Raw genomic sequence first — 10,348 nt, 5'->3', positions numbered from 1 at the left:
ATACAAAACAGGAGAATAATGCCACAATACGCCCCCAAAAATCTGTGCTGAATTCAATTTACATGGCAGTTTGTCATTTTTCAGGCCAGTTCTAGGTTGTGAAAAACCACAATCTAGCACACAATTCTGGGACTGTACAGAATCACTTCACCACTGCAATCCAGGCACCTAACTTAAAGTGTGCTCATAAAAACAGCATTTCTTGATACATGCTTGTTTATAACACACTTCTTCATAGCCTTATAAACTACTGCTGTCATGATCAATGAAAAAATGTACAGAGACATTTATTATTATTATTATCATCATTATTAAATTCAGCACATTTAGCTTTTGGTTAAATTGGATTGCAGTTGTTTAGTGAAAAACAAAAGAGAAAGAAAGAAAGAAGGAAGGATTCTGCACTGTTTTGTGAATTTACCGCTCAGTCTCACAAATCTGAATCAATTCATCATATGTGCCTACAAATGCAAATCGCCACATATATCTGTCAAACCAGGCATTATTCATTTTAAACAGAGAAAGAAACAGCCAAAAACATCATGATATTACAATTTTGTTTTAGTATATTTTCACGTATTATTTTCACGTATTTCATTTATTCTTAAAATATTTCATAATAAAAAAGTATTTAATGTAAATGAATCTAAGACTTTCTGAACTGTTTCTCGAGGTGTCAAGACTTGGAGGTGAGCACTGTGCAAACAAAAACAAGCACAAAAAATCAATCCCAGAAAACCCAGATAGAAGGGGTTTTCTCTGAACCTTTACAATACAAAAGCTAAAAGCAATTTCCATGACTCTGTGTAATACTTGGAACTGAATGTTCACTTTTCTGCAATAAATCATTTATTTTTGTTTGTATGTGTGTGTTGTCCATTTTCTTCCTCCTTAAGTACCTGTGGTCATGTTTTTGAACATGTAAAAGGAAAATTGCTACTTGAATTTGAACATAAACAGTAAGACAGGCCTTTGCTATGGAGCAGAGCATTACCCATATTCTATATCTCTCATTTCCACAACGTTATTCATGTTAAATAAGGTTCTCCACAAAAGTACAACGTATAAAACTGTTAAATATATAACTCATAGGCCTTTCAAAATACATGTAATGACATATTTCACTGCTGGTAATCAGAAATGGCATTTTTTTATGTTCCTTTTTAATATTTTCTGATGATAAGCAATGGGGTACTCTTCCATTTAACCTTCCATGCTTAATGCAAACCATCCAAAATATTGCTACTGAAAAATGCAAATTAAATTTGTTGACTTTTTATGTGTACAGTATCGATATCCTTGGAATACAGTGGTTAATTCAGTTCAAGGAAATGCCTGTAAAGTACTAAAGGTTCACCTCTGATTGTGATAAATGGGAATGTTTGACACAGTCATTTTAATGTTCCACATCAGTGATTCCATTTGTAGACCACTGCTGTATAGCATAGTCTTTTTATATCTATATCTATCTCTCTCTCTACATTTAGGTTTATATATATCATTTATTTGCCTAAATTTTCCTTCAAGTCTGTTCTTCAGTCTGCACTCATATAATCAATGCATTTTTTTTTTGTGTGTATTATTTTTCCTCTTTGGTCTGTAAAAAATGAGTGCCAAAAACATACTCCAGCAGAAAGCTGTTTCACAGAGCAGTTAGGTTCACCGTTTCAGATCAGATCAGAACCGCTGGTGGAGCCCCATAAAGCCTGTGTCTGGTTCAGTCTCAGACAGGGTAGGTGCCTCATTGTCCTGTGCTGCGTTCTTAAAATACTCAAGGCTCCTAATGTACCACCATCCGTGAGGCGCTTTGTGAATGTACAGTATGTCCTCCGTGGCACAAGGGGGTGCTGCCCATTACCAAAGCCGAGACACAGACAGGCAGGCAGAGGCAGATGTTAAGCCGATGAGACATAGCAAGTATCTACAGCAGGTGGGCGAAGCTGCAAGAGGCCTCGTCTCGTAGCGTTCCAGGAACCCCTCCCACTGTTAGGACACCTAGATCAACCAGAAACACACAGGAAATCAAGATCAGTGATGCAGTTCCAGGGGTGTAGCAATAATGTGACTAATGTTGGGTAATGTTTATTTTATTTTCCATTTTTTTCCCTCTCAGAACCAATAGTTTTGGTAACTGCAAAATAAGGTGCTTGCAATTTATAAAATTAATATTAATATATAATAAATATGTTTTTTTTTTAAAGTTTTTTTTTTGATACTCCACCCAAAAATGAAAATATCATTTACTTACCCTCATGCTATATCAGATGTACGACTTTCTTTGTTCTGTGCAACATAAACTAAGATTTTTAGAAAAATAATCCATCTCTGTGAGTCCATATACAGCAGGTGGAAGAAACATTCAAAACTGACGCTTCAAAATACGTGTAAAACACACATGTGGATGTATCAATAGCTGATTTTCCACTGTTGGACCAAACAGTTCTCGTTGTTTAATTGTTCCACAGAGATGTATTATATTTTATAAAAATGTGTGTTCCACAGATGAAAGAAGGTCATATACATCTGAGACGACAACAGGATGAGTAAATGATAAGAGAATAAAAAAAAAACAGCCTTAGGTGGTTTAGTTGGTTTCTTGACCAAGCTAGTGTTTTGATGGTTTAGCTGGTCTCTTGTCAATTCTGATCAGATATCAAGTGCCTAACAGAAAAAAACAAAACAAAAAAAAAACAGAGGGACCAAAAACGAGGGAGACTACAGACATTTTTCTAGACGAGACAAGTGGCTCTGGACAACAGGCCTGGTGCAAGCATAATCCAATTGAACGTGTGATGCTCAAATGGAATATGATGTTCAAAGATCAGAGATGGGCAGTATTTAAATGAAATGTATTTAAAATGTGTATTTAATTACTTTAGAGTATTTTGTAATTTGTATTTTGCTGGGAAAAAAATCAAATGTAAAAAAAAAAAAAAAATCAAGTGTAATTTGTAGTAAGTAGGTCATTTTATTCACAGATAATACATTACCTTTCTTCACCTGTGTTAATAGTACTGCCAACTATAGCCTATCACAGTTTTTGGCTAGATGCAAGTGAATCAAATTACATCCTGTTTGATCCATAGGCGGTGTCCTAAAGGGTTAGTTCATCCAAAAAATGAAAATTCTGTTGTTAATTACTCATCCTTTTGTTGTTCCACTCATGTAAGACCTTCATTCATCTTTGGAACATAAATTAAGATATTTTTGATGAAATCCAAGAGCTTTCTGTTCCTCTACAGTCAGCCATGCATCAAGTAATCCATGTTATTAAGTAAATCATTAAGCAATCCAATTTTATGAAGCAACGTGAGTGCTTTGTTTGTGAGAAAAAACAACAACACTTTATTTAGGAAAATATTATCCAAACACGTGCATTTTGGTACTCTAGTGCAGTGTTTCCCAACCGGGGTGCTGTCTGTCGAGAGCAGGGGTTCCGTGTAAAAAAAACATTTTTTTATATTTTTAAGTAGCTAAATAGTTCAAAAAAGCATCTATTATATAATATCCATTTCTGATGTCGCCAATAATTAGAGATGCACCGAAATTCCGGCTAATTCTTCCGGAAATTAGTTCACCGCTCAGGTTTCACTTTCACGTGGTGTGACGCTCTGCGTATTATACCGTTCATGCTCATCGGAACAGCAAAGTCCACTCAAACATTGAGCCGACAGGAAACATCGATGTAGTACAGCATTGTTTCTGTCTGCAATAGCCCTACTGTGTTGTAACATGGTGTGGTATATGGACAACTCTGGTAATGCTGCCCTCTCATTCATTGATCTGCTAACCACTATGTTATGCTCACGTGTTCTGATAATAATAGCTTTCTAGGACTAAACATTATTTGGATAATTGGTAAAAAAAAAAAAAAAAAAAATTTGTTAAATATCTTAACCCTACTGTTAGACCTACCTGAAAAACTAAGAATCAATTTATTTAACTCGAAGGCCTGTCGTTATTTTTTATTTGTGCTATCATTATTAATTTCTTTATTTGTTCTTATTTTATTACTGACTGCTTACTTGTCATTTTTTATTCAATTCAAAGTTTGAAATCAAGCTAACTCGTGCTACTGCACCAAAATTACCCCACTGTAAAATAAAAAAAAACACTGAGTGAGCAAAAATTTGTGAGATAGCTAGTTATAATGGTAATTAAATAATGTTTACATATGTATAAAAGCCTACATTAAAATCTGTCATTTAAATTGGTCTCTTCATTAGAAATTAGCCTACTGATTGCCACCATTGATGGACAAAAATGTTTAATAATATAAAAATATCTGTATGACATTATATTCTGCAGTTCTTCCCTGTTGTACCGAATATCTATACTTTTCAAATGATCACATCGAAGTTAGAAATTCAAATATTGTGACAAAATTAATTTTGTAGGGTGCCACAAGTTTGTTAAAATTTCCAAAGTGTGCCGCGACTAAAAAAAGGTTGGGAAACACTGCTCTAGTGAATACTCACTCATGAGCATTGTGTTGACGCACAAGTCTTCTATCGCATGAACGCAACACAAATGCATTGTGATGCTCTCATGAACACACAATGCAGATCTTTTTTTGGTAACACTTTCTATGAAGCCCATATAATAATAATAATATTTTTTCTCAAACAGCCATAAGATCTGATATCAGATCAGATGAATGTGTAATATGACACATTTGCTTTGAACTATTTTTACTGTAATATCAGTTTGATTATTTTGATGGTACCCTTTAGACAGCTGTTGATAAGTAACTCTGCAACTACATGTCAACTAGCAGTCATTGGAGTATCAGTAGTATGTCTGCTAACAATTTATTTGGTTAAGGTTAGGGTAGTTAGAATGTTGACGTACTTGCAAAGTTACTTATAGTCAGTTTGTCTGTAGGGGAACCAACCTAAGCCTACTAATACTCTTATGAGAGTTAGTTGGCATGCAGTTGCTTATAGTCAATAGACTAAGGGGACCATCAAAATAAAGTGCAACCTAACATATAAACATTGCATTTTTTCAGCTGGAATTATTAACTAGCTCACATCAAAATTAATATTTGCCTCACAGGGAACACTAACACTCCACACCTAAGCACTTACAAGATGTAGTAAGATACTGTGCAGATCTTAAATAAACAATGTCAAGATATATAGTCCATTATAAATGTAAAAGTAGATTTATTATGGTGTTCATTGTGTGTTATAAATAATCATAAAACTCAATAAATAATCTTATAACCACAAATACGTAAGCATTAAAATATATTATAATTGTTGTTATGATTATTTATAAGATTATATAACATATTATAAGGTTTTTTATAATGCAATATGCATTCATTATAATGCCTTAGGAATACCCTTATAATGTGTTATAAATATGGGCTTCATAGAAAGTGTTACCCTTTTTTTGTGGAAACAAAGCACTTGCATTGCTTAATAAAATTGAGGTTAAATCACTGGAGTCACATGGAGTATACTTTAACTATGTATTTCCTACCGTTTTGGGCTTTGAATGTGTAAGTTGTGTTGCTGCCTATGGAGGGACAGAAAGCTCTCAGATTAAATAAAAAATATCTCCATTTGTGTTTGGAAGAGGAACAAAGGTCTTACAGGTGTGAAACGACATGAGGGTGAATAATTAATTCAATTTTTTGGTGAACTATCTCTTTAATTCATCCATGGTTCCATCCTCCAACTGGGAGAAAAGAAAAAGAAAAGAAAAGAAATAAGCTGTTTTGGTGCTCAGTGCAAACTGGCTAAGTATGCATTAAAATATATACTATCACATATTGCTCACTGACTGGTATTACAGAAGGAAAAGCTGTGCTGCTCTACAACTTTGCTTGCTAGCTGATAAGTGATGTTAGCTTGCTAGTTAAAGGTAGATACTTTTTTTATGGACAAAATGACATTTTTAAAGGTGCTTTATGAAATAATTTTCAAATATTAATTGCTTTTTATTGCCAATGTGTGAACAGCATGTAATGAAACTTTAAAAATGAGAGCCTGTGGAGTATTTTTTTATGTGAAGGACTCCAAGGGAGTCTATCATAACAGTGTAATTTTAATCAACCTCATATTTTGACATGATGTCGGTGAATCACATTGGCCATCGCACGCTCGCATTACTATGGAGTGTGTGCAAGAGCATGAGCAATAAGTTGGTGGCTACAGCTCACTTAATGGCCACCGGTTTCGCTAATAACAAGGGTTTCTGAATTCTACATAGAGCCCTTTAACAGCGAAATATCAGCATTTTTAGGAGTTCATCTTTACTGTTGACAGTGAAATAGCTTGAGACATCCTCTTGAGTTAGATTAGGCAATATAACAATACAGTTTTGCAGGACTGCTTAATTTTTGAAACACTGATCAAGAAATGATAAAGGAGCAATAAAGAAACATAAAAAAACAAAGCACAGACATGCTTGATAGTATTCAAGTAAACACAGTCAGTTGTGTCTTGAGTGAACATTAGAAGAAATACGGATCAATATATTAGATATATTGTCAAGTGTTAAGGTTAAAGAGTATGTTGTTTATAAGTTGCTCAAGGAGGGGAAACACTTCCCTTTCTCTTGTCAAGTCAAATCACATTTATTTGTATAGCTCTTTACACAATACTAATTGTGTCAAAGCAGCTTTACAGTGTCAAACAGGAAAATAGTTTGTCAATAACGCAAGAGGACAATAACAAACAGTCATTTTCCATCTAAATTCAGTTTATTGATGATTTAGTGATGTCATCATTCAGTCTCTTCCAATAGTGTCTATGCAATCAGTCAAGCATCCCCAACTAAGCAAGCCAGGCAAAAGTGGCAAGGAACCAAAACTCCATCGTTGACAGAAATGGAGAAAAAACCTTGGGAGAAACCAGGCTCAGTCAGGGGGCCAGTTCTACTCTAGCCAGACAAACCCAGCATGGTGTGGTTTAATTCCAGGTGTTCTTGTGTGTATCTAATTCCAGTATTGCTAAATGTAATGGCACTGTCTTTTGCACTTCAAATGATTGCTTGTAAATATTGTTTGTATTTTTTGTATTTTCAAATAACAGATTACTTGTATTTTAATTAAATACATTTACTAGACCAGCATTTTGTATTTTTAATTAAATACATTTGATGAGCAAATATTTGTAATTGGTAACAAAATACTTTTTGATGTATTTGTGCCCATCTCTGTCAAACATATTACAATCCTGTTTTAATTGAGCCAATACTTGAAAACTGTTGCTTTTCCGAGCACCTGCCATGGAAAATACTCATTGCCATCTGCTAAATTGTCTACTGCCATGCCGAAAAAAGGCACCAAATACTGCCAACATGGGCTGTTGCTTAATTTATAATAATGGACTCTTGATACTTGCATGGATATTCATGGATTTAGCAGGTGCTGGAAACAAGACTAAGTCTGAATATGGAACAAAAAGGATAAGGATGAAAATTAACTCAGGAAAGTGATAAAATGACCCAAAAGTGTAGATGCTGAAGACAAAAGTGTGCTATTGCTACACTGTAGCAATGGAGCTGCTAGCTCCTGCATCAGAATCGTATTACTCTCTAGCAAAGTTTTAGCAATTGGATTACATATGAATTACCGCAAACATTAACAAAGATGAATTAAAGGAAGTGACCATGCTTAGAAAGGCTCTAGAGGATTGCTAGAGCAGGACTCACTTTAACAACTTCAAGCTAAATTTTGTTTGTCCATACAGTACGCAGTTTACTTTGACTTAAATTGTAAAGAGCAATCATTTTGGCTCAAAGGAATAGTTTCCCCCTCACATGACTTCACTGTAACCGCACGAAATGTCTCGGTTACTTGTGTAATCCTCGTTCCCTGAAGGAGGGAACGGAGACGTTATGTCAGTCGTGACTGACGAATTGGGATCTCGCCCGAGAGCCCAATCACCTTCGAGTGTTAAAGGGGTCATATGATGCTTTTTTAAAGATCATTATTTGGTGTATTTGGTGTAACAGAATATGTTGACATGCTTTAATGTTCAAAAAACACATTATTTTTCAAATACTGTACATTATTGTAGGTACTCTATGCCCCGCCTCTCTCAAATGCTTCGTTTTCTACAAAGTCCCTCCTTCCGACAAGCGCAGTCTGCTCTGATTGGCCAGCTGACCCAGTGCATTATGATTGGCCGAACACCACAAGCACTCGTCGGAAATGTACCATAATTACCATAATCGCGAGCTTCATCTTTCAAAATAAATGTAAAGACAGTAAATAATGTCATTAGTTTTACCATCAGTTCAAGCCTGAAAGGGGAACAGAGTCTCGTGACAGACACAGTGATGAATATGTGTTTGCAGTACACAAGCCACGGTTAAGACAGCTGACTCCACTGTGATGTTACCCTCTCTCTCTCTCTCACGGGGGTCTTCCCGGCGGGAAGAGCACCAATCGACGAACAGGTTCCACTTCAGCCTGTAAGCGTGTCTAGTAGACAGGGCTCTAGTTGAAGTGATGGTGTTTACCACCGCTGGAGGTAGCCCACCTAGAACCTCCGCGTCCCGTCCAGGGACCACAAGTGGGGATTCCACAAGCCTCTGAAACTGTTCCAGTGGAACCGCCGTCTTGCGCTGGAAGGACCCCAGGCAGTTGCATCGACTGTGCACGCTCTACTGAGAGACGTGCTGAGAGGTTGACCGAGTCCGGCTCCATGCCGAGAAAAGAGATCCTCTGCACCGGGGAGAGTTTGCTCTTTTCCCAGTTGACCCTGAGGTCGATCGCTGCGAACCAATCGAAAGGACGGACACATTGAAAGATGCATTTCTGCATCAACATCCTGAACGGGAGCTTGTGAAGGGCCCGGTTCAGCACGCGCAGGTCCAGGATTAGTCATAACCCACCGCCTTTCTTGGGTACGATGAAGCAGGGGCTGTAAAAACCTGACCTCATCTCGGCTGGAGGAACCGGCTGTATTGCGTCCTTCGCCAGCAGGGCCGCGATCTCTGCACGCAAGACAGGAGCATCCCTGTCCATCACAGAGGTGAACCGAATGCCCCTGAACTTGGGAGGGCACCGGACGAATTGAATCGCATAGCCGAGTCTGATGGTTCACATGAGCCAGCAAGACGGCCTGTGGAGCGCTAACCAGGCCCCCAGCGACCGAACAAGTGGGACTAGGGAAACCACCGACGTACCCGCAGTGGGGCAGTGCAGTGAAACATAGGGACCCAACCCGGGAGGCCGTGCGTCCCAGGGTGGGGTCTGAGTACGCGGCGCGCCACTTACCTGGCTCCACGGCTGGGCAGGGGGCTCGTGAGGAGGCATAGTGTCCTTGAACCGAACCCTGCTGCCCATTGGCGAAGGGAGAGGGGGACGGCCATGTGGAGACTGGGTCTCGCACACTGCCATCCTCGCCCTCTTGGAACCCTCTTGGCCCTCCGCCGGGTGAATGAGTGGTGCGGTCACCACCTCCTGAAGAGCCGGATCCAAGAACTCCGGGTCGCCCGTCACAGGGGCACCGCAAGAGGGCGCTCTCGGCGATGAGCAGACAGAGGGGCTGTAGCAGGCGGTGGGGTGGAGACAGCAGCCAACCGCCGGGGCAAGATGTGTCGAGACGCCTCCGTCTGCTTCTGTGCGGTGGAGAACTGTTGGGCAGAGCCCTCCACAGCTTCGCCAAATAGGCCGGCCTGGGAGATTGGGGAGTCCAGGAAGCGATGCTTGTCGGCCTCCCTCACATCCGTCAAGGTCAGCCATAAGTGGCGCTCCTGGACCACCAGTGTGGACATTGTCTGACCCAGGGCTCGCGCTGTGACTTTCGTCGCCCTAAGTGCGAGGTCCGTCGCAGTTCGCAGTTCCTGCAACACACCTGGGTCAGCACCACCCTCGTGCAACTGCTTCAACGCCTTGGCCTGGTGGACTTGCAGGAGGGCCATGACTTGCAGGGTGGAAGCGGCCTGTCCAGCAGCACTGTAAGCCTTAGCCGTCAGAGCGGACGAAAACTTACAGGCCCTGGACGGAAGGCATGGATTACCCCTCCAGGCGGCGGCACCTTGCGGGCAGAGCTGCATGGCAATAGCGCGCTCGACAGGGGGAATGTCCACATACCCTTGGGCCACCCCACCGTCGAGGGTGGTGAGGACGGAGGTGGCACCAAGCCTGTTTTGGGCAGAAAAAGGCATCTTCCAAGACTTAGTGACATCCTTATGCACTTCCGGGAAAAATGTAACCGGAGGCGGCTGCCGACAACCGGCTTGCGCCCCCAGGAACCAATCGTCCAGCCTCGAGCGTTTGGGAGAAGGAGGAGGCCTCCAGTGCAGCCTGACACTCTCGGCGGCCCAGGAAAGCATAGCAGTCAGCTCTGGATCTGACTCGGGCAACGCCACTCTTCCTGAC

At 40.0% G+C, this 10,348-nt stretch overlaps 1 protein-coding gene across 2 annotated transcripts in view; it reads right to left on the bottom strand.

The window, feature by feature from the left end:
• Window positions 1-810: 810 nt before the first annotated feature.
• Window positions 811-10,348, bottom strand: part of LOC107563619 (protein FAM19A5-like) — a 171,502-nt gene continuing 161,964 nt past the window's right edge. The window contains exon 4 of one of the 2 annotated variants that reach the window (XM_016248526.1): window positions 811-1,995. In XM_016248526.1, coding sequence (XP_016104012.1) covers window positions 1,987-1,995 — 9 coding nt within the window. In that variant the 3' untranslated portion in view covers window positions 811-1,986. Of the gene's footprint in view, window positions 1,996-5,639; window positions 5,689-10,348 lie in introns of those variants that run through there. The other variant, XM_016248525.1, reaches the window with a different exon arrangement.

This window comes from Sinocyclocheilus grahami, unplaced genomic scaffold (genome assembly GCF_001515645.1).
Source record: "Sinocyclocheilus grahami isolate Dianchi unplaced genomic scaffold, SAMN03320097.WGS_v1.1 scaffold882.1, whole genome shotgun sequence".
Classification (NCBI taxonomy): Eukaryota; Metazoa; Chordata; class Actinopteri; order Cypriniformes; family Cyprinidae; genus Sinocyclocheilus; species Sinocyclocheilus grahami.
This window is presented reverse-complemented; position numbering and strand designations above follow the sequence as displayed.